The 24,102-nt window shown below is 34.5% G+C and overlaps 2 protein-coding genes across 4 annotated transcripts; both read left to right on the forward strand.

Annotated features, from left to right (window-relative positions):
* The first annotated feature begins 3,035 nt into the window (after positions 1-3,035).
* LOC133306938 (topless-related protein 3-like) lies at positions 3,036-11,920 on the forward strand. 2 transcript variants are annotated; one of them, XM_061507350.1, is made up of 25 exons: positions 3,036-3,379; positions 3,996-4,175; positions 4,278-4,391; positions 4,579-4,737; positions 5,152-5,326; positions 5,426-5,555; positions 5,842-5,957; positions 6,089-6,221; positions 6,325-6,434; positions 6,613-6,682; positions 6,756-6,829; positions 6,901-6,996; positions 7,073-7,165; positions 7,454-7,581; positions 7,704-7,938; positions 8,030-8,200; positions 8,289-8,372; positions 8,795-8,947; positions 9,037-9,147; positions 9,269-9,448; positions 9,528-9,656; positions 9,769-9,864; positions 10,601-10,783; positions 11,006-11,181; positions 11,442-11,920. In XM_061507350.1, exons 1-25 carry the CDS (start codon positions 3,300-3,302, stop codon positions 11,656-11,658), a joined length of 3,393 nt encoding a protein of 1,130 aa, XP_061363334.1. In that variant the 5' UTR covers positions 3,036-3,299; the 3' UTR covers positions 11,659-11,920. The 2 variants fall into 2 exon arrangements, with proteins under 2 accessions (XP_061363334.1, XP_061363335.1); XM_061507351.1 differs by having other exon boundaries at positions 8,030-8,197; positions 11,445-11,920.
* Positions 11,921-18,426: 6,506 nt separating this feature from the next.
* On the forward strand, positions 18,427-22,121 carry LOC133306929 (pre-mRNA-splicing factor 38). 2 transcript variants are annotated; one of them, XM_061507329.1, is made up of 6 exons: positions 18,427-18,778; positions 18,937-19,058; positions 19,138-19,228; positions 19,717-19,846; positions 19,947-20,017; positions 21,344-22,121. In XM_061507329.1, exons 1-6 carry the CDS (start codon positions 18,489-18,491, stop codon positions 21,792-21,794), a joined length of 1,155 nt encoding a protein of 384 aa, XP_061363313.1. In that variant the 5' UTR covers positions 18,427-18,488; the 3' UTR covers positions 21,795-22,121. The 2 variants fall into 2 exon arrangements, with proteins under 2 accessions (XP_061363313.1, XP_061363314.1); XM_061507330.1 differs by having other exon boundaries at positions 19,717-19,834.
* Positions 22,122-24,102: the final 1,981 nt, after the last annotated feature.

A 24,102-nucleotide genomic window follows, 5' to 3' on the forward strand; every position in this document is an offset into this window, starting at 1 on the left:
ACGACGATTAATCCTCAAAGTTAATCTAAAAATTACATATTCCAGAATAAAAGAATACAACGAATTAATCACAAAATTTCAATCATGTTCATTTACAAAATTTGGGTCATAACTCATATAATCAACACTTTGATACTAAATACAAAAAATCACAAAATAGGATTATATGATATTAGAATACTAAAAGATTTAAGCTTCTTGTTGAAAACACGATTATTGATTTTTTGAAAGGTCATCTTGCTTCTTACTTGCTTAGATATTCGTGCAACGTTTGAAACACTATTCTTCTGCAGTTTAGGCACTCCCTATGTACAACTGTGGGTGGGACAAGTTGTGGAGCGACTATTTTTCAACATATTGTGAATGTAGAGAGAACCTAGCCAAACTTATTAATCATTGTCTCCTTTCTATCATGGGCATATGGTTTAAGCCTATACTATTACACATTAATCAGTACATGTTGCAGATATCTAAGTCCAAATCAATTGATCACTTAATTAAATGAGTTTTATATTGCTCCCCTAAATGGGAGATTTTTTAAAGTGATCCCGGACTATTTTTTTAAGGTGATTGGAAAAATGTGCTTCCCTTTTTGTCCCTCATTTCTTTGAAAATTCCCTCTCACTCCCTTGTCCTTTGCTACTTTTGGAATGAGACCATGTGTACCGGTCCCACTAAAACAAAGGCCAAAGCTCCCTAAATGGACCATAACTTAGTCCATTTTTATTAAGTCCATGTTTGGGAGCTCTTTTTTCTAACTTCTCTTCTCCTTATAAGCAGGAGTTTAGCCAAACATAATTTTACAAATACTCTTATCATAAAGAGTTTTTTTTACAATGAATAAAAAAGTTAAAAGTTAAAAGCTCTTATATAAGAGGAACTTTTTTTTCAAGTTGTATGCAAGTTTTTTTTGAATTCCCATATTTATTTTCTAATTATACCTTTATTCTAAACTTCTATTTGTGAGTTTTATAATTTATCCTTATAATTTATTTTAATAACAAATCATTTTGTCTCTCTCCCTTCAAAATCCTAAAAACAACTTTATACAATTGTCAACCAGCTTTTGGAGTCTGTTTGAATTAATTTTTTTAAAGCTAAAAGTAAATTTTAAATTAAAGCTAAAAAAAAAGAACTTAAAAAAAAATTAAAAGCTGTTTGGTAATTACATAAAATTTTAAACTTAAAAGCTCAAACCTCATTTTTAAGAAAAATTGATAAGAGCTTAAAAAAAAGTTTCTCCTAGGAGCTTTTGACTTTTTTCTTCATTATAAAAAAACTCTTCTTATTATAAAAGTTTTTGTAAAAATTTATTTGTTCTAACTTTTGCTTATAAGGAGAAGAGAAGCTAAAGAATACAGGATTCAAACAGGCACTTAATTAGCTTTATTCTTAAGCTTTTTTTTAACTTTAACTCAAAAATAACTTTTAACTTAAAAAAAATGTCCCAAAAGGCTCTAAAACAAGAAAAATTATAATTGATTGAAATTCATAATAATTATAAAAAAATTCTAACATTATTATGAAATTATTAAGTAGAAGTTTGGACGATTTTATATTTATTTATTATTTCAAAGTTAGAGATAAAAACTTAAAACACAACACGTAACTACAATGAAGATAAAGGGTTATGTGTAAGACTTTTTTATAGAATATTTTTCTTGTTTGTTAGCAGTTAATTACCATGTTAAAAATAACATCAAAGTATAAAATCCCTAAAAAAGCTAAAGCATTAATTGTAGACAAGCAAATACAGAGAGGAAATGAAAGTGAAAATAAATATGATATGACACGCATAATTCTTGCCTGATTATATTTGCAGTAAAGCTGCATTCAAAGAGTTATATGTTTTTATGATTCTGTTATATTATTGTGAATAATTATATTTTATAACAATTATATTATTAGGCCCGTATGAGATATTTTAAGGCCAAATTTTTAAATTGGAACTTGAGACTTTTGTGTTAAACGAGCTTTTGTATAAGTCCAAATCTGATTCAAACAATTAATTTTAGACATGTAAGTTCAGACACGAGTTAGACCAAAGGCCTTTGAATAGCCCCTGATTCCTTTACCATTCCTATTTATTTTTATTTAAAATTGAAATAATGCTATATCTTTTTTGTAAATTCTCTCATATCTTTTAAATTATTTAAATAAGAAAAAGTATTTGTCATTTTAAATGACGTAAAATTATGTCATTTTAGGAGAAAGATAGACACAAGAAATGAAAATCATGGAAGAGAAAATGAGTGATTTTTTTTTAATTTATTTTTTTTAAAAAAAAATTATTTTGTGTCTATCTCTCTCCTAAAATGACATAACTTATGTCATTTAAAATGACAATCATCAAACCCTTTAAATAATTATAACATTCGACATTTTAAGTATTTAAAAAGTACTAAATATCTTTTGATAATTAAAAAATATTAGGAATATAATGTTTCTTAAGAATATTTATTGACCCATTTGTAGTTTATTTTAGAAACAAACGAAATAGCTCATGCCATTGATACTGAAATTAATGGCCTCATTAATATTGGTCATTATAGTATAATAATTGGTTAAGACTCAAGACATTGACCAGATTGAGATCTTTGATTCTGAGTCTGTGACAACTAGACAAGAACGAATTACTAAAAAAAAAAAAAAAAAAGTGGGCCCCATAATTAAACTCCACCCGCGCGTGGAATTTGTATACTTTGAAAAATCAAATTTCGCGAGAATATGGGAAACTGAAGAGAACATATAAGACGCGGAGTAAAGAAATTGATATCTCGATCCAAAGCGAAAGCGACAGCACCAAAAAGAATGGGGTCAGGTGGACGTGTGCGGAGAATATTCACTATATTTGAATTAGTAGTTTGGAATCCGCGATTCTCTCTCCGGTTGGCTTATCACTCACGAAATGATAGCTGAGAGTGATAAGCACAAGTGCTTATCAAATAACAAGATGGACTTATATCTGATGGGTCAGTAGAAAAAGAAAGACCCACCCCTGTACAAACGCATCGAAGATAGCGAGACCAAGTCTCTCCACTCACTCTCTCTCTTCTTCTTATCCGCAGCCTTTCAAACCCTAGAAAATCTCGAACACCGAGCGCTTATAAATAATCCTCAAGAGGCTCTAAATTTTTGAGGATTTTGAGTTTATGTGGTTCGACTCTGATTTTCCTCTGGTTGGTGGAATTGTAGTTCTGTGCTCTCTTGTTTTCTTTTTAGCCTTGAGGTTTTCGTGTTCGAAGATCGGTGTTCAGATATCGAAATTATCGGTCCGTTTTCAGATTTGAGAGGCTGCTATGACTTCTCTGAGCAGAGAATTGGTGTTTCTCATACTCCAATTTCTGGAGGAGGAGAAGTTCAAGGAGTCGGTGCACAAGTAAGCCCTCTTTCCTTTTTTGTTTTCTTTTTCTTGTTTCTCCTGTCTTTTTCTCTGCAAGTTTTGGATGTATGTGACATTGCGTGTGGTTGGGGGTGGTATAAATTAGAAATAAACTAATCTGGTTTTGTAACGTTTTTCGGCTTACTGTTAACGTTGTTCTTCTTGTAATTTATAATTTGGATGTGATTAGCTGAATTGCAGTGTCGCGTTGCAGTATATTATCTACTTGACTGGTATATTGACCATTGATTTTTTTGATTTTTTTTTATGAGGATTCTATCACCCTGCCAACTAGGCAGGGGTATTACAATATGTATTTGTTCTTTCTTTCTTCGTTGCTGTTACTCCACTTGTCTTTCTAAGGTGGGGAGGAAAGCAATGAACTACTTAAATATACGGAAGTAAAACTTGTAAACCTATTTGATGGTACTAAACCTGTTTCCTTTCGTCCAGAAAGGCTTAGCAATATAGTGTCGTTACATGGAAGTTGTAATTGAGATGATAATTTAAGTAGTTCTGTTTTTTCAGTTGTCTATTGTAAGAATCTTCGTTGTCATTTGGCATCAGCTTGACTGATCGTTTCACTCTTTTAAATGGTTCTTAATGTGGGCAGGCTTGAGAAAGAATCTGGGTTCTTTTTCAACATGAAGTACTTTGAGGAAAAAGTGCAGGCTGGTGAATGGGAAGAAGTTGAGAAGTACTTGTCAGGGTTTACCAAAGTGGATGATAATAGATACTCAATGAAAATATTCTTTGAAATCAGGAAGCAGAAATATCTGGAAGCACTTGATCGGTATATAGAACTTTCTGTGCTTTTGAATTTTTTCTAAATGTATTTGTGCTTGTTATGGAACTTCACATCTTGCTTTGTCTCTGGCGTTCTTTTAAATTTTAGGCAAGAACAGGCAAAGGCTGTTGAGATATTAGTGGGTGATTTAAAAGTGTTCTCCACCTTCAATGAGGAACTATACAAAGAAATCACCCAGCTATTAACTCTTAGTAATTTCAGGTAATATCTTGAATATATAATCTAATGTGATGCATTGTTGTCAGTGCCTTCTCTTCTGTTAGGTGGATGAGATTGCACAATCTGATTCATATCTCAAATCTTGGCGAATCTTGATTCGGAACTCAGACTAATTAAGTAGTAAGCTTGACAATTGACTGATTGAGTGGTATTTCGTCTCGTTTGACAGGGAGAATGAGCAGCTGTCCAAGTATGGTGACACCAAAACTGCGCGAAGCATTATGTTGATAGAGCTAAAAAAACTCATAGAGGCAAATCCTCTTTTCCGTGATAAGCTCCTCTTCCCTACTCTTAAGTCATCGAGACTGCGAACTTTAATCAATCAAAGGTATATGATTAAGCAAGTTAAAGCTTTCTGCTGATTCTCTCTCTCTCTCTCTCTATATATATATATGTATATATATGTGTGTGTGTGTGTGTTTATTCATTTCTGCAATTTTAGTCGGACTCTGTCATTTTCTTTTCACCCGCATGGCTCATGGTGTTCATACCACAACGTGGCAAATGTGAAATAAATCACATGGCTTTTGCTTTCTGGACATGTATAACTAGTATATTAAGTATTTTTTGCATTAGGTTTTAACTCCTTATATATTATTGGTTTATTTGGTAAATGATAAGAGCTTGGAAGTTTTTCTACACCTTTTTTAATTAATCATTGTAAATTTCGATTTTTAGCTTGTTATGCGTTTCCTTTTCTTTTTCTGATTAGTTAATCTATCTGTTTCCTTTATGAATGCAGTCTGAACTGGCAACATCAGCTTTGTAAAAACCCAAGGCCAAACCCAGATATAAAGACTTTATTCACAGATCACGCATGTACACCTCCTAATGGTCCACTGGCTCCTACACCTGTCAACCTTCCCATTGCTGCAGTTGCAAAGCCTGCTCCTTATACTTCACTTGGGCCTCATGGTGTATGATACCTTGCCTTTCAAACAACTGGTTACATACATTTTTAATTGATTAATAATCTAATTGTTACCATGTTCATTAATCAATAATTTGTTGTGTAGCCCTTCCCACCTGCTGGTGCAACTGCTAATGCTAATGCTTTGGCTGGTTGGATGGCCAATGCCTCAGCTTCATCATCTGTCCAAGCAGCTGTTGTCACGGCATCAACCATGCCAGTCCCACAGAATCAAGGTTAAAATTGCATTTACCCTATTACCCTTCTTTTTCTAACAAAAACTGTTATCCTATTTTTACCAGTAACTCTCACAAGTCCCATGAAATTTGCATGTTATGTACCCTAGTTTCTTATACTTTTTAACTTCAATTCAAGAAAGCTTACTATCGCTATCATTAGTGTCTGGGCTGTTGCAATTGTTTTAATTGGCTAAGTGAGTAAGAGAATATCTTCTTGATATTTAGTTTTATTCAATAATTTCAGAAGATGATTTCATGACTTCCCCCACCCTTTTTTAAACAGTGTCTATCTTAAAACGTCCTAGAACACCTCCGGCAACTCCTGGGATGATTGATTATCAGAATGCTGATCATGAACAGCTAATGAAAAGACTTCGTCCTGGTCATTCTGTAGAGGAGGTAATTTTGATTAATTTCTATTCAATTTAGCTGTGCTTTGCATATTTCATGATGCCAAGTGAATTTCTTTTACTTATGACTTTGTAATGGTCGGTGACTCATGTCTTTATGGTTCATTTATATAATTTCAGGTTTCCTATCCTTTGGCTCGACAAGCCTCTTGGTCCCTGGATGATCTACCAAGAACGGTGGCTATGACTTTGCATCAAGGACCCTCTGTGACAAGCATGGATTTTCATCCTTCTTACCATACCTTACTTCTGGGTATATTTTATCATGATTAAGTGTAATATCCCTGTAGTTAAAACACCAACAAAAATATAACTTATAAAATTCCCTTCTGATGCTATATATTTCCAATGAGCAGTTGGTTCTAATAATGGTGAAATTACCCTCTGGGAGCTCAGTTTGCGACAAAAGTTGGTGTCAAAGCCGTTCAAGAAATGGGATATGTCGACATACTCATTACCATTTCAGGTTTCATACTGTGCCATATTTATTGTTCTACAGTACCCTCAGTGAGCCAGTTGTCAGTCTGAACTAAGAAAATATGTCTAACTTAAGCTATCATGGCCACTATATTATTATGCTTGGCCATTAGTCTTGGCACATGAGAATTCAAAACCTTTGGAATTTATAGTTGAGAACTTTTCAGGCAGCTATGGTCAAGGATCCACCCATGTCTGTCACCCGTGTCACGTGGAGCCCTGATGGAAGTTTAGTGGGTATGTGACTCAATATTTCTAAAACCAATTTTGAAGGTCTTATGTGAATATCTAACTGGTTACTTTGCTGTAGGTGTTGCTTTTACTAAATATTTGATTCACTTATACGCGTACACTGGATCCAATGAGCTAGCCCAGCGTATAGAGGTGATATTCTTCGCATCAAACATAGCCAATTTTTTTATTGCAGTTTGATTTACATTTCCTTTTTGACGCAGGTTGATGCCCATATTGGTGCCGTGAATGACTTGGCATTTGCTCATCCAAATAAACAGTTGTGTATTGTGACTTGCGGGGACGATAAGTTGATAAAGGTGCTTAGAATCTACTGATTGCAATTTTGGATTATGCAAAAATTATCTATTTTTCTGAAGAAGAAACTCTTAATAGGTGTGGGATTTAAATGGACGAAAACTATTTACTTTTGAGGGGCACGAGGCATCTGTATATTCTATCTGTCCTCATCACAAAGAGAACATTCAGGTACGAAGTAGATATCATTATGGAGGCAACTATAATTTTGGATGTTTATTCTTTGGAAGGTTTAGTGCATTATTTCATGTGCTATAATTCGACATATTTTTACTCTACTAATTTACCTATATCTATATGTGTAGATACATTTATAATAGTCTGAGAAAATTCCAACCCCCATCCCCTCACGCACATATATATTGGCCCCTTTACATGAAAACATGTATTGTTTAATTGCTTGCAATTTACATGTACTCACACACATGCACACTAAAGATTGTTATTGTAACTTTGTAGTTCATATTTTCAACTGCCATTGATGGGAAGATAAAGGCCTGGTTATATGATAACATGGGTTCTAGGGTTGACTATGATGCCCCTGGTCACTGGTGCACGACAATGCTTTACAGCGCTGATGGAAGTAGGTAAGTTGGATTTTGGTGAGGGTAATTATTTCTCTAAGTGTCATGTTCAATGTATGATTGAGATGTTTTATATTAAAGTGTCTTATCATGTCTTCCAATTTATTTTCCCCTCCTTTCTCCAGATTGTTTTCTTGTGGGACAAGTAAAGAAGGAGAGTCTTTTCTTGTTGAATGGAACGAAAGTGAAGGAGCCATTAAGAGAACGTACAATGGGTTCAGAAAGAAGTCTGCTGGTGTTGTGCAGTTTGACACAACCCAAAATCGCTTTTTGGCTGCTGGTGAAGATGGCCAAGTGAAGTTTTGGGACATGGACAATATTAATCTTCTAACAAGCACTGATGCTGATGGTGGATTACAGGTCAGATTTTTATTATTAACTGTTTTAATTATTGTGGAATATAATTTCACATTATAAAATACCCCTTGTATGGTTGCTTGAATCTATTCAGGGCCTTCCCCGCTTGAGATTCAATAAGGAAGGAAATATTCTTGCTGTTACTACTGGGGACAATGGATTCAAGATACTTGCTAATTCTACTGGTCTTAGATCCTTAAGAACAATTGAAACCCCAGCATTTGAAGCATTGAGGTCACCCATTGAATCTGCTGCAATGAAGGTAGTGATATAGTAATTTAAACTTTTGCTTGGTTCCTGTTGTTTAGATCAAAATATGTATTTGTAATGTCCTCTTTGTTTATATTATATAGGTACCTGTCTCTGCTAATGTTAATGTCAGTCCCGTCAACTGTAAAGTGGAAAGAAGCTCCCCTGTCAGGCCTTCTCCAATTCATGTATGAACCTGATTCTGTGAACTTAATAATCATTATTATGATGGTAGCATTATGACATTGGTAGACATTTCATTTCTCTATTCACTTGCACACACTTAACCCGTGGACTGGTTTGATCCTTTTATTCTTTCTTATAGTATGCTTAATTCCATTATGCAATACCCTTGCATGCCATGGAGGACCACCTTTTGGATACCTCTGCTTTCCACTTTATGGGGAACATGTTCTTCACCATATTGTGGGCTTACTATTAGATCCAAAAGGTGTACTTGAATGTTTTACATTATCATTAGATGATTTTACTCCTTTGTGGAATAACTTAGTTAATTGTAATTTATATCTTTTAAGTTGCGTATGAATTATTTAGTGGATCTTTATAATTGTTTGCTACACATGGATTTGTTTTGGCTTTTTCAATCTAGAATGGAGTTGATCCCATGGGTCGAAGTGTAGAGAAACCAAGAACTGTGGAAGATGTAATAGATAGAACTAAACCATGGCAACTGTCTGAAATACTGGATCCTGTCCAATGTCGCTCAGTTACCATGCCTGACAGCACAGATTCTTCCAGCAAGGTGTGTTGACTGTTGATTATATGAGATTGCCATTATTCTATTGCAAACTCTGTTCTGTGCACTGCTTTAATGCTCTGATCCAAATATAGGTTGTTCGACTTTTATATACGAATTCTGGTGTTGGTATTTTGGCCCTTGGTTCAAATGGTATTCAGAAGCTGTGGAAGTGGGCTCGCAATGAACAGAATCCTACTGGGAAGGTCGTATTAAGCAAATAATTACTGTACACATTTCCCCCTTCAGTCCCTTCTTTTCTTTATGCTTTTCATTAGTTTTTCCCTTTCAATAGAGAACTTAATTCTGAAGTTTATGTTATTACAGGCCACTGCCAGTGTTGTTCCACAACATTGGCAACCCAACAGTGGTCTTCTTATGACTAATGATATCTCGGGAGTCAACCTTGAAGAAGCAGTCCCTTGCATTGCACTCTCAAAAAATGACTCATATGTTATGTCTGCCTGTGGTGGAAAGGTTTCACTGTTTAACATGATGACATTCAAGGTGTGTGTCTGGATATACAACCCTGATATTCCATTCAGTTGTTAAGTTTATTGGCTACTTATGGTTTACGTTTTTCTAGGTAATGACAACATTCATGCCGCCACCTCCTGCTTCTACCTTCCTAGCTTTCCATCCCCAGGATAACAACATTATAGCCATTGGGATGGAGGATTCTACCATTCACATCTATAATGTCAGAGTAGATGAGGTAATTACTATCTGTGACTGCTTATTTCCTTGTTTTGAGAGTCACATTGTTATTTCCAAATATTCTCACACACCCACTCATGTACTTTTTTATTTTTGGGGGTATGTTCTAGGTGAAATCAAAATTGAAGGGTCACCAGAAGCGTATTACTGGTTTAGCCTTTTCAACCAATCTTAACATCCTGGTTTCATCTGGTGCTGATGCTCAAGTAAGTCTTGTACCGTTCAACTTTCTTACGAGATTCAAAATGGCATGGAAAGCCTTTTATGTAAATCAGTTAGTGCCTAATAATTTGTTCTAGAGATCTTTTTGTTGGTTATCATACTTTCCATTATTTGTAATTATCCTTGTTATGTTAGTTCTACTTCTCAATCTAAAGGGTGACAGAATAATAGCCTTGCTTGTAGATTCTGGACTATTGTGAAATTAAATAAATATCCACTTCATTCAAATTATAATATTAGAAGGTGCCATCACTTATGATTTTGTTAATTCAAAATCAATTTCTCCTTGTTTTCTCTTTGCTTTGACTCCATGATTTTTTTTGTTCTTTAATTTTGTTTATTTAATCTAACTACCTTTGCTATTTTGTCTCCGTGGGATTCTTTGTTTTTTGTTTATTTTCCCCCCCTGTATGTCTATCCAAGGATTTCTATGGTTAGCTAAGAAGAGGTTGAAGAGTTTGTACATGATGAGTAAATGCACTCTTGTGCAATTTTGTTGTTAGCTTGCTGCAATCAATAAATTTGTGGATTTTCTTTGTCTTGCTCTTTTTTCGGTGCTAGAGTTGAATTACTTGTGTTTTACTCATATTTGTGCCTCTAGTCCTCTACTACTCTTATCAATTCCATTTTCTTCCCTATTAGGAAATTATACCACTTGCCGTGCTCAAGTTTTTGCTTTTTTATTTTTTTTATTTTAAGAATTTCTATTATGTTGTACAGCTGTGTGTGTGGAGCATTGATACATGGGAGAAAAGAAAATCAATTCCAATACAACTACCTATGGGAAAGTCACCTGTTGGTGATACACGAGTTCAGTTCCATTCTGATCAACTTCGCTTGTTGGTAGTCCATGAGACACAATTGGCAATTTATGATGCCTCTAAGATGGAACGCATTCGGCAGGTAGGCAGTTTCTTCTAGTATTGATAGTGCTGCTTGATAGAGACCAGGAAGTGGATGATGTACGACCTAATTCATCAATTAATATAAATATACAGAAGATAGGAAAGTTTTATCCTATCAATTGGTGAATTGGGCTGTACATCATCCACTTCCTGGTCTCTATCACTGCTGGTTGTTGGCAAAATTTAAATTGAGATATGCTCATAAAGTCTTTTGCTGCAGTGGGTTCCACAAGATGTTCTGCCTGCTCCCATATCATATGCAGCCTATTCTTGCAACAGTCAGTTAATATATGCTACATTTTGTGATTCCAACATTGGGGTTTTTGATGCTGATAGCTTGAGACTAAGATGTCGTATTGCATCATCAATATGCTTGTCACCGGCGGCTTTAAGTGGGTAAGTTTCAAATTAGTGGGTTGGACTCAATTTAGTCTTTATTGTATTAAATATTGAACATTTGTTCAAGGTTTTGGTTACTGTTTCAATTTATAGATATTAATACGGTGTTATTTATTTCAATTTAAAGATCATCCATACTATGCATTTTGTGAAACAAAAAAAAAAAATCCTTCCTTGGATTAGGGTGCGTATGATTTTTTATTTGCAATTGCAAAATTCTTTAGAGCTTGATCCTTGATCTGGGTTGTGTTTTGCAGAAGCCAAGCTGTGTATCCTCTTGTGATTGCGGCTCATCCACTAGAACCTAATCAATTTGCTGTTGGGTTGACGGATGGGTCTGTGAAAGTGATAGAACCCGCTGAGTCAGAGGGTAAATGGGGATCTTCTCCACCTATGGACAATGGAATATTGAACGGCAGGACAGGATCATCATCTACAACAAGCAACCACACGGCCGATCAGGCGCAACGATAAGATTCCTTGTATTATACTAGCATAGTTCTTTCCATCTGTAATTTATCAGCCTAGATGTTTAGAATTTGATTCACCAATTTGTCTCTCTTCGGTATCAGGTCAGCTTGGTTATAGAATGATAAATGTTTAGATGAACGCTCTTGTATACCTTGATTTATTCTTAACTCAATTTTATTGTTTATATCTTATTGTAATGTTCTTGTCTCTTGCTAACAATGTGTATCTATTAATTCTCCTAGCATATGGTATATATAAAATCTGTCGTCAAATTATCCATTTTTGGATTGGAATTAGGAAATGTGGGAGAGAATTCCATCCCCAAATTAAGTAGTCAATGTTTCTATTTATTTATCTGGTATATTCTTCACCTCCAAATTTGCAAAATTACTTTTTTTTTCCGGTGTTTTAATTCTCTTTATATGAAAAATAGATAGTTATTACCAAAAAAGATAGTTTATTGTAACATTTGAAATCTTCAGAATAATGAGACTCAATAGTCATAAAAAATTGTATTTTTCATTGATTTTTAAAATGATATAAATACGGGATAAAAAATAATTTAAAGAGTGTTATAAAATTTAGAATTTTTATTATTCATTAAGTTAGAAATTCTATCTGTTAAGAAACTCGTAAAATAATGCATAATATAAAAGATGTAAGAAATTTTATGTTATTACATATTGTATTTATATTTATGTGTATTAAATAAGGAATTAGTGTTTTCATAGGAGATAAAATTATTTTCTATACATATATATAAAATAGTTTGGGTCTATTTTTGTTCTCTCTCTTCTTCTCATGTGGCTCACATGGATTTCACATACAATATATATATATATATATATAGGAAAAAATATTTATTCTTTTAAAGGACACAAGTTGTGTTATTTTAGTTTTTAACACTATGTATAACGGGTAGTACATAGTTATAATATTAAAAAAAATTCTCTCCAGTCATTTCAGTTGACATGGAGAGAGAGAAAAAAAAATCTTTTGATATTATAACTATGTATTACTTGTAATACATAGTGTTAAAAATTAAAAAGACATAACTTGTATCCTTTAAAAAGATAAATGTTAAACCCATATATATATATATATATATATATATATATATATGAAATAAAATTATCTTTTTAACATTAACTTCATTAAATAATATATATTTTATCAAATAATGTAACGTAACCAATAAAGCCATATTTGCTATTGCTTGGGAGATACGGGGAACTCATTTTTGTTAAGCTTTAGTAAAACTCCTTATAGAACCTTGCTCAAAAGCCAATTCAATTATCACTTCGCATTCTAGACAGTGATCGTTTAATCAAAGATCACATTTTAGTAACAGCAGTTTCCCACATATTTTTTACTTCGAATTTCTATATCAAACCTCCACCGGTCTTCCAAGGCTGGAAGTACCAATTATGGACTTTGTGTGGTTTACATTGAGAGAGAGAGAAAGAGAGACTGCTTTCGGTATCCGCAATTATTTTATTTTATTTTTTTAAATTGGAATACATCCATTGCTGAAAAGAATTCAATTCCTCCGATAGTTCTCGAACTCCCGTGGTTAGTTCAAGAATGAAAACACCAATGTTAGGGATTTACCTCTAAGATTGAGAGAAAAACGAAGAATATAACTGAAAATACGAGTTTGTTATTTCTGATATGTAACATGTTACATCGTTTCTCCCTTTATACAACAGCTCTCCCATTATAATGTTAACAAGTAACAACCCACTACTGTAACCAATTACATGTATTCACGTGCACAACTACTGACACTGATCCTACGAGGCATAATCCTCCAACGTTATTGGTCTTCTATGTATACGAACAAACCTCTTATGCTGTGTAACATTCCCCCCTCTTCAGATGGGACCTTGCCCTTAAGGTCAAAAAGGATATAAACTACAAAACTCACTTTCTCGTACCCAGGATGCCTCATCTGAAAGGCTATTGAACCACTGGACAAGTAGCTCCCATATTTGTCTACCGCGAACAAGAGTTGAACGAACATCCATAACAACAACTAAAACTTGAACTAGCATGTTATCAACAGATAACTCTGGTAAAGGTCTCAAATGAACTGGGTTCGAAGAGACAAATGACTTCAACTAAGATACATGAAACACAAGATGAATTTGGGAGCCAGCTGGTAGTAGCAACTCATAGACCATAGGGTCAAGCTTCCCGATGATAAGAAACGGGACAAAAAATCATTTGCTGAGCTTGTGATTGGCTTTACGCTTAACACTCACTTGACGGTATGGCTGAAGTCTCACCCAGACTCTATCACCAACAGCAAAAGAACGTTCTTTGTGGTGCCTATCATGCTGAATTTTTATTCGATTCTGTGCACGATGGTGATTGACCCTTAGGCGGGCAAAAATCTCATCACGCTGTTGGAGCAATGTATCCATGGAAGAAACCTTCGTCAACCACGACGGTAGAAGGGAACCATAGGAGGTGGTTTGCCAAAAACAGCTTGATAAGGAGGCATTCCAATCACTGAATGAATTGCAGAGTTGTAGTGATACTAGGCCAAACATAAAATATTTGACCACTTCTTCGGTTGCTCAAAACAGAAAGAATGTAGATACTGCTCCATATATCTGTTAGTTGCCTCTGTGAGGCCATCAATTTGGGGGTGATAAGAAGATGAAGTCCTCAGTGTCGTCCCACTCAACTTAAAAATGAGTTCAAAACTTGCTAACAAATATGGTATCACGATCAGTGAGAATTGAGCGAGGAAAATCATGATTTCTAACCACCAGTTCACAAAACAAATTAGCAACTGATGCAACAATATATAAGGAAGATAAGCGACCAAAATATGCAAATTTAGATAACTTGTCAATGATAACCACTATCGTCGTATACCCTTTGGAAGAAGGTAACCAACGATAAAGTCCATTGAAAGGTCCTAAAAGTTACCTTCAGGTAATGACAGAGGCTGCAACATACCAACATTTTTTGAAGTCTCATACTTCACTTGCTGACATGTCAAACAACTGATAACAAAATGTTGAACATCTTTGCGCATTGTGCTAAAAAAAAATTAGCAGATAATCTGAGAAAAGTCATGGAGACACTAGTGTGGCCACCATCCAAGGAACAATGATCTTCCAAAATTAGAGTAGGGATCAACGAAAAAGTGAGACTTAGAAGATATCTATTCTTCTGAAACAAAATCTCATCTTGTCACTGCACATCAGGTACACTAGTAGGCTGGTCAATTAATTGCTGATGTAACTAAACCAAGAAAGGGTTTGAGCTATTTTGCTGCTTAATAGTAGCCAACACATCAAACTGAGGCTCAGAAAATAACATGTTCAAGGAGCTTTCTTCATAGACACGTGAAAGAGCATCAACAACTAAGTTTGTACGGCCTGGTTTATACTCTATGTGAAATGAGTAACTGTTAACTCTCCCAGATGAGAGTTAATTTGTTATTTTTATGATGAATTTGCTGCATAAATTCCATATAAGTTGTCTTAATTGCATGATTATTAAGCTAATTACTGCATATTCATGATTAAGTGCTTTGAGATGACTAAGTATGAAAAATGAGACAATTGGTTTTGTGTAAGAAAAGATGACTTGTTGAATGCTTTATCTTTGCAGGAAAAGTTGATGTTCAAGTGCTGTAGCAGAGAAGCTGATGAAGTAATGATATAGCAATCGGGACGGCATGACAGCAAGGACAGGGGAACAACTGAAATTCAAATTTTAAAAGTTAGTTATTTTCCCAACAAACGGATAAAGCACTAGCAAACAAGGGATAAGGACGTTTTTGAAGATCAATTCTTATCTCAAATCCCAACAATCAAGGATAACAAACTCCTATCTAGTCAGCAACAATATTGGCAGAATAAAATCAAGAAGATCAAGATTTTATCCAATCAAATGCCAATAGCCCAATAAAATAAGGATAAGATAAGGCTACAACAGCACAAGTTATGGATTTTCACTCATAAATCTGAGGCCCAATTAACCAACCATTTGTTCTATTTAAAGAGGAGTCCCCTACGAATTCTAAGGCCAGGAACGACTGAAGGTAACACCACACCATGTTTAGAGAGAGAAAGGGAGATTCTTGGAGGAAGAAGAGCTGCTGGAACGTTGCCGAAGCAAGACCGTGACAGAGTTTTACAACATCTTTTTAGTCTTCTTTTCTATTTTTCCACGGATTCTTTCTTCTTCTTTTCTGTTTTCTTTAATTCCATCATGAGCTAAATTGCTCCTTAGGTTAGGTGATAAAGTACCTATGTTGTAACACTATAATGGATGCCTAAACTTTGTTTTTATTAATGTTTAATTAGTTTTTCAAAGAGTTTCCTTATTCTTATTCATATATGCATTCGAGAGATACATATATGATATTGAGGAGGTTGGGTCCGAGAGGTTTCCTAATCCAAACCCTTATTGAATGGTGTGGATTAATTAGATTAAGAAAAATAACTTAATTAAGTTATGGGTAGAGAAATCATTCACACCACATAGCCTTTGAAGTTGAACTTTAACAATTCAGTAATTAATTTGGCCATAGAAATGTGAAAATTAGTTATTGGGTATATATATTAGGTTGGTCAAAAGTCCGAGCATACTTTTATATTTGGTTAGTACTTAAGCATTGATAAAGCATTGTTATAGCATAATTAATTGCTTCTACTGTATCAGGGTAATTTTAGATCTCAAGTATTAAAGAAAATTATAATATTCACGTAAAGCTATAATCGGTAAGCCGCATGTACTTGACCAAAAAAAAAAAAGAGCATCTATTCTTCTTTTTTTTGGAGAAAACGTCAAACTACGTGTACAAGATTGAAAGAATTCAGCATATATCAAAATAAGAATGAAATTGGTATCCCCGTAAAAATTATGTAGATTACTTCTTTAATATAATATGGGAGAAATTTTTTTATGTTAAGAGATAAATAAAATGGGTCTTACCAATTTATAGAAAAAAGAAAAAGAAAAAGAGAGGCATATTTTTTGAAGTGAGAATAACATGAGAGATTAATCTCATGTAATATAAGAATATGATTTTCAAAAAACCATATTTAAAACATCTTTCTATGCTAGTAGAACATTTTTTAAGCGTTCAAAGTTGAGCCAAAAACAAGCTCCTTTTTTTGGCGTTTCTATCTACTTGAAATGTTTAAGGAGATCAGGGTTTGAACAAATTTGTGGTTTTTAACTCATGGAAACATATATAGAATATTAAAAAAAAAAACAGAATGATATACCTACCTATCAAAACTTACACGAATTTGACCTAATTATTGACTACCAACATCTATTATATGATTAACATTTATTACTAAAAAAGGTGTAATCATATATTGAGTTTTATAATAAATTTTACTAACCAATAAATAATTCGTGAGTTATTACGTTTAACCGGTAACCCAATTGTAAATTTTTAGGATTCTTTTCTAAAGTTACTTTAGACAACTTTATCTAATGTTCGTTGAAACAACGTCGTTTTGAGGCAAAAATCATGGTGTATTTGTAATTTTAATTTATTTCAGGGTTATAATAGTCTGTATTATTCTAAATTTTTAATTTTTCAACCTCAAAACGACGTCGTTTTAGTGAACATTAGACAAAATTGTCTAAAGTAACATTAGATACTTTTTTCCTAAATTTTTATTATAAATGTGAATTAATGATAGGCAAAATCATTTTTGCTGGTGTGGTAGAAAAAATTTAACTGACACATATTTATTAGGATACGGCATTATTCTGGTAATTTTCTTTTTTAAAATAACAGTGAATCTCAATTTTTTATTTCTATAGCAAATGTTTGCTTTCTGCCTCTACTGTACAAAAATCGAACCTCTAATTATATGAAAAATAATGAAGATCCCATAAAAAAAAAAAAAACCCAAGAAAAAGTGGGGCAAGATCCAAAATGGGGCCGGTAGTCCAGACTAGTGAGACCCAGAAATTAAATTGTTTTATATTCTTAAAGTTAAGGACTATGAAGTACCGATACTTCAAAAATCTTGACGTGTCGTGTCCGACACTTCCCGACACACTCCGACATTCCCCGACACTCCAACACACATTATAGAAATTAAAAAAAAAAGGTTCAGAGGTTGCGTTGCGTTGAGTTTTTGGTTTCAACTATTAGATTCTTTGGATTACGATTACCATTTTATTAAATTTAATATAAATAATTGGGATATCTTATGTTTCCTTGCAAAGTTGATGAATATTATAAGTTCGTTTTCATTTTTTTGTTAAATTATTGAATATTAAATATAATATACACTACATAAATTAAAAATATTATTTAATATCAAAACGTGTATTAACGTGTCGAAATCTAACATTTTTTAGAATTAACGTGTCGGAGTATCGTGTCGTGTCGTGTCACGTGTCCCGTGTCAGTATCGGTGCTACATAGGTTAAGGGCTTCGATGTTTGTTATTTTAAATAACATAAATTATTATGTCATTTTATAAAAAAGATAGACATAAATAATAGAAATCACGAAGGAAGGTTGTGAGTGATTTTTATTTAATTTAAATTTTAAATAAAAAATTTATTTTGTGTTTATTTCTTTCTTAAAATGACATAACTTTATATCATTTAAAATGACAAATACTTCTCCCAAAAGTGTAAAAACCAAATTTTTTTTTAAACAAGTAATGTGCGGTGAAAATCGTGAAATCGAAATGCACCCCCCCGTCTGAAAAAAATCTCTCTTATTTAAGAAATGAAAAAAAAAAATAAAAAAATTTGTCTATGCACGAGGGGAAAGGATTAGGGTTTATGTAATCCAATTACCGTGCACTTCGCCGTTGGCACTATTATTGATGGCGAATCGTACGGATCCAGCAGCAAGGAGCATAAGAGGGACGAATCCTCAGAACTTGGTTGAGAAGATTCTCCGATCGAAGATCTATCAGAATACCTATTGGAAGGAGCAATGTTTCGGCTTAACGGCGGAGACCTTGGTCGACAAGGCGATGGAGCTCGACCACCTCGGCGGTACCTACGGTGGCAACCGCAAGCCCACCCCATTCATGTGCCTCGTCATGAAGATGCTCCAAATTCAGCCCGAGAAGGAAATCGTCATTGAGTTTATCAAGAACGAGGATTACAAGTATTTCCTTCCTCTTTCTCATCAATAGCTGAAAATCGTTGTTGCTGATGTTTGTATTACTAAATTTCGAATGATAATAATGAAATGGTTTCAAATCTAACCCTAAATCTCTTGATTAGCTTCTAAAGCTGTTAACATTTTTTAAATATGAAATGCAGATATGTGAGGATACTTGGTGCTTTTTATTTGCGTCTTACTGGATCTGATATTGATGTGTACCGGTACCTGGAACCTTTATACAATGACTATCGGAAACTGAGGCGAAAGTTAAATGATGGACGTAAGCTATCAGTTTTCATGTGCAACTTTGTTCCAGATCATTTCTTCATCAGTTTAACTTAACTCTTGTTTTGTTGCAGAGTTTAGTTTGACACACGTGGATGAGGTCATTGACGAACTTCTCACAAAAGATTATTCCTGTGATGTTGCGTTGCCGCGCGTCAAGAAAAGGTATCTTATTATTTTATTTTATTTTTTTTGCTTCTCAATTCGAATGTTTAATTGTAAAACCTACTTCTTGTAAGACCATAGGAGACGTTTGAGAACAAATTACTGTAATTTGAATGTTTTATGCTAGCTGATGAAAACATATTTTTTCCTCAGAGAATACTAGGGAGAATGTAGGAGTTAAAGTAGTCTTACACGAAAGACCGAGCATCATATGTTATGCTTTTTTTTTGAAGCATTTAGGTGTTAAAGTAGTGATTTCTTTTGAAATTTAAATTCATGAGTTATCTGCTTTATATTTGAAATTGAGCTTTGAGCAATTTTTCCGGGTTGTTTTGCTATGCATCAAGAATGATCTTTATGATATTTTTAGAGTTATTGTTTTTGGGCATGTTCTTTGTTTGTTTGCGAACTGTGAAGTTGATACGAGATTACAAACGTGTGTTTTGGTGATATGGAAGATGTTTAGTCTCGTCTTTTGTTTTCTATAGGTGGACTCTTGAATCTCTTAGTCAACTAGAACTTAGACGAAGTGCACTTGAAGAAGATTTTGAGGAGGAAGAAGAGAAAGAGGATAATGACCAACCTGTTGATGAGCTTGAAGATAAGGCCTATGAGAAGGTGCTTCCCTTTCTTTCCTAATTATAATATATCTTCTTTATCTTATTTTTTGAATGTAAGAAGTTCTGATGTTTTGGGTTATTTATTGAATAATTTACAGGATTATTATCGTGGGCGAAGCCCTACAAGGGAAAGAGATAGGGATAGAAGACGTGATAGTCATAGATACAGGTACTGTTCTATCCTTGCAAGTGTTTTGTAACTTCATATGAATTGTTATAGATGTGAATCTTGTCACTGAAAAAACCTTTCTGGTACTTCTTTTCATTTGCTTTTTGTTTTTTTCATCAACTTATTTGCTAGTGAAGACCAATATCTGGGCCCCTGGGTCTTAAGCCTCAAATCAATCATAATTTTCTTATAATAATGTGATTTTAGGAAGACTAAGCTTTTTTTCCTGTGGATATGAGTGAGTTATATTGGAAGCTGTTTTTGAACTTGCACAAAGCCACACACATACACCCACCATCTATCTATATACATATCATCAAAGTTATACTTCAATTTCCACTATGGCATTCAGAGCCATATGTGGTATACAACTGCTTCCTATAGTAAAGTTTAATGATCCTGCCAGGTTTCTCTGCACTGACAGTGTGCAGTGAGAAGTATGATGGGTCAGACAGTTATGTTGCATTGATAAATGGTGCTCCATTATCATGGTCCAATATATTGAAGAGTTGGTTTATCCTTTTAAATGTTTATCGGCTCATCTTCTTACCCTTTTTTTCTATTCATTTTCATTTTCTTGATTTTCACACTTGGTTATCAGTTATCACAGCAACTGGTTTTCCCAACTGTGATGTGTTGTCCCCTTATGCTTTGTCTTTTTTCTATGAGATTACCATTGAAGATCTATCAAGATAGTTTAATTTAATATAAAACTTTTGTACAATAATAGAAATTGCAATGGGTAAAAATAGGAAGATAGTACAAGAGGCAAAGGGCAGAAAGATAATAAATCCTCCAGGAACTTAAAAAGTAGGATGAACTTAAGATGAAACTTTATCGTAGCACCAATAGTCCTTGAATGTTATGTAAATGTTGTAGTTTATTCTTTCTTTCTCTTCAGCATGTTAGTTCATGATCCCTTCAACATGCGACTAAGCTATTTGAAACTGAGTTACTTGCAAGTTATTGTTAGGGCAGCATTATTATAGTGAAGTGACAATTATCATATGTCAATTTTAGGAACTGTATTGCTTGCACATGCATCTGAATGGTTGTTTAATTGCTGCTGGTAGTTAAAGCAATCAGGTTGCTTGACATTTTGATTTATTGATGGTCTTATTTCCTTGATGCTGTCGTGTTCTTGAAAATCTTAAACGGATCTTTAGTGCGAGATTCTGTTGGTTATCAGTTCCCTCCTTGTAACTTTAGAATGAAGTGACCGTGGCACTCTATGAAGTGTAGAATGGACACATTTTGTCATTAGTGATAAATTTCTTTGGCTTGTCAAGTTTACATTTCATTTGCTTTTTTATGTCCTTTTCATAGGGATCGTGACTATGACAGAGATTATGATAGAGATCGTGGACGTGGCCGAGATAGAGACAGGGAAAAGGAGAGGGATAGAGATAGGGAGAGGGACAGAGATCGATATCGTCTAAGGGAAGAAAAGGATTATGGTCGTGAGAGGGAGGGTAGGGAGCGGGAGAGGAGAGACAGAGATCGGGACCGTGGAAGGCGAAGGAGCTACTCAAGGAGTCGTAGTAGGAGTAGGGATCGCAAGGATCATGATGTTGGGGACTACAGAAAGAGACATGGTCGGAGTAGCTTAAGTCCTAGAAGGCATGGAGATGGACTTGAGGATGGTGAGCCAAAGAAGAAAAAGGAGAAGAAAGAAAAGAAGGAAAAGAAGGATGATGGGACTGACCATCCAGATCCAGAGATTGCAGAAGCAAACAAGCTACGAGCCGCCCTGGGTTTGAAACCACTGAAGCTCTGATTTGAGCAATGTGGCTTGAATTTGCTCTTTTGGAACCACGGAAGACCCGAAGATAAAATGGTAATAGCATTTTACCTCGTGGTTTGTGGCACTTGACGCGCTGCTTGCCTTTCCTGCACTTCCCAAGTGGCAGTTATCCGATCAATGGGAAAAGTGTCTCATAAGTTTACTGTTCGCCAGCTTGAGCTTGGTTGTCCATAGCTTTCATTTTGATTGATTGCATATGTTTTGATGAGACCATATCCGGAGCCTAAATATGAAATTTGAACTACAGAAAATTTCAGCAGCCTTGTCATTGGAGTATATAATTAACTCTTAATCGAATTTCATGGGTTGATTGAATATTGTGATTTGGTTATTAGAAAATTTGAAAATACGACTCGAATCTGTGAGCGGATAATTTGGTTGAAATTTACTGTTAACATAAGAAGAATTTTAAATTCAGGTAATTTGATACACAGAAATTGAAATTATAAAATTTTATAAATTCTTCTAACTGCAATGTTAAAATTACGTGTTAAAACCGAAGTCCTGCATAAGTTGTTACAAATGACCGGGCTCTAATCTACCAGCACCCTGATAATGGGGAAGAACATACATAGTAACATTCGTAATATCCCAATGGAGAAAATTATAGCATTTGTTTGTTCAGATCAGAGTTAAAAATTTCTAACAAAAAGCACCCTAAGTCCCTAACTACGTCTGATCAGAAAAGACCGTCTTTATAATAACTTAAAGGCACCTGGAGAACTCAACGGCTTGCATTTCCTTCCCATGAGAATCCTTTTCTTGCATAGTTCCCCGTCCTTTTCCTCATCTCTATTTTCATCATCTCCTTGTGCAAATTCCTTTGTCACTTTCTTTTTCATGAGAGCCCCGATCATCTTCAACTTTAGGCGAATGATCAGTATTTTCGAAGGAATCCTAACCAAACGGCAATATGAACTTGCCTTCCTCCTCACTTGTCGGAACCTGGTGACAATATCATTACCATCACTAGTAAATCTGTTCTTCTTCGATTTGGCATTGATGAAATTGTTCCATCCTTTGTTCTTATTCTTATCTAGAAAGCTCAACAAAGGAAGATTCATTTTCACACGTTGGTTATGCTTTTCTTCACCTGCTTGATCAGGCAGGGCATTCCCCTCAAGAGCAAGAAGCTGAGACAATGCAGCTCCAACTGGCTCATTTGACGATGTCCTTCCATCGATGTGCCACTCTTTTTCATCTCCATTTTTCTTCACGTTTGATGGATGATATCCCTTGTTTCCAAGGACACAAGAGAAGACTGAGCCAACTGATTTCCTTGGGAATTGATTCCCGCCCTTAGTCCTTGCGTTCCCGTTGTCTCTGTCATTAGCACTATCAGTGGCTTTGTCTTTGACTTGGAAGTGAAACTTTCTCTGCATTTTTGTGACCACCACTAATCTGGGGATCTTAATCCTTAACTTCAGATGACTCTGCATGGTCTTCATGCTGATGAAGTATGACGTAGAAAAAGTGTTTTAATTTGGGCTTTCCCCATCATTTATTCTCTTTCCATCAAAACAAGTACGAGGTAGCAGTTATTGTCATCGAGGTTGTGCTTGCCGACAAGAAACAGAATATGGGGTGAAGTGGGTGGTTAATATTCAACATACACGTTGTGAGTTGAGAAGTGGGTTCGTACGTGCAGCGGAAACGTGGAGCAAATATTGCCTTGGCTCGAGTAACTTTACATCTTCATATTGCTAAATTATGATGTGCGGCTATAGATGTGTTAAATTTTGGATGAATCAATTTCAACATCACAGTCATGTCACTATTTTAATAAAATTCCAGTCTTTCTTATGTAGTTATACGAAGGCTTTTTGACCCATTTTGGGTCAAGTCAGCCAAAAATTTGACAAATAGTATGAATGTGAATTATTTTCCCAATGGAGGGTGGTCAGTCTTCCCACCCCCTAACAACACTATTTTTTTTGAGCTTAAAAAGAAAAAAGTATGGATTAACAAGATTGTGCCATGTGACATAATATGGTGAGTGTTAGAACAACCACTACTAGAAAAGTCTTTATTATCGACGGAAAAAAATTCCGTTGAAATTATTGAAAGAATTTTCCACGGAATCTATTTTCCGTCTAAAATTTTGTCAGAATTCCTTTTCCGTCAAAAATTTTCGACGGAAAAAGATATTCCGTCGAAGATTTTCCACGGAAAAGGACTTACATCGAAATTTTTTGAAAAATAAAAATAAAAAGCAATTATATTTTGTGGACTTTTCGACGGAATTTCGATTCCGTCGAAGATTTTCGACGGAAAAGGGATT

Source organism: Gastrolobium bilobum, unplaced genomic scaffold (genome assembly GCF_033153095.1).
Source record: "Gastrolobium bilobum isolate Gb01-03AN ecotype WA unplaced genomic scaffold, APGP_CSIRO_Gbil_v1 utg10034, whole genome shotgun sequence".
NCBI classification, from domain to species: domain Eukaryota; kingdom Viridiplantae; phylum Streptophyta; class Magnoliopsida; order Fabales; family Fabaceae; genus Gastrolobium; species Gastrolobium bilobum.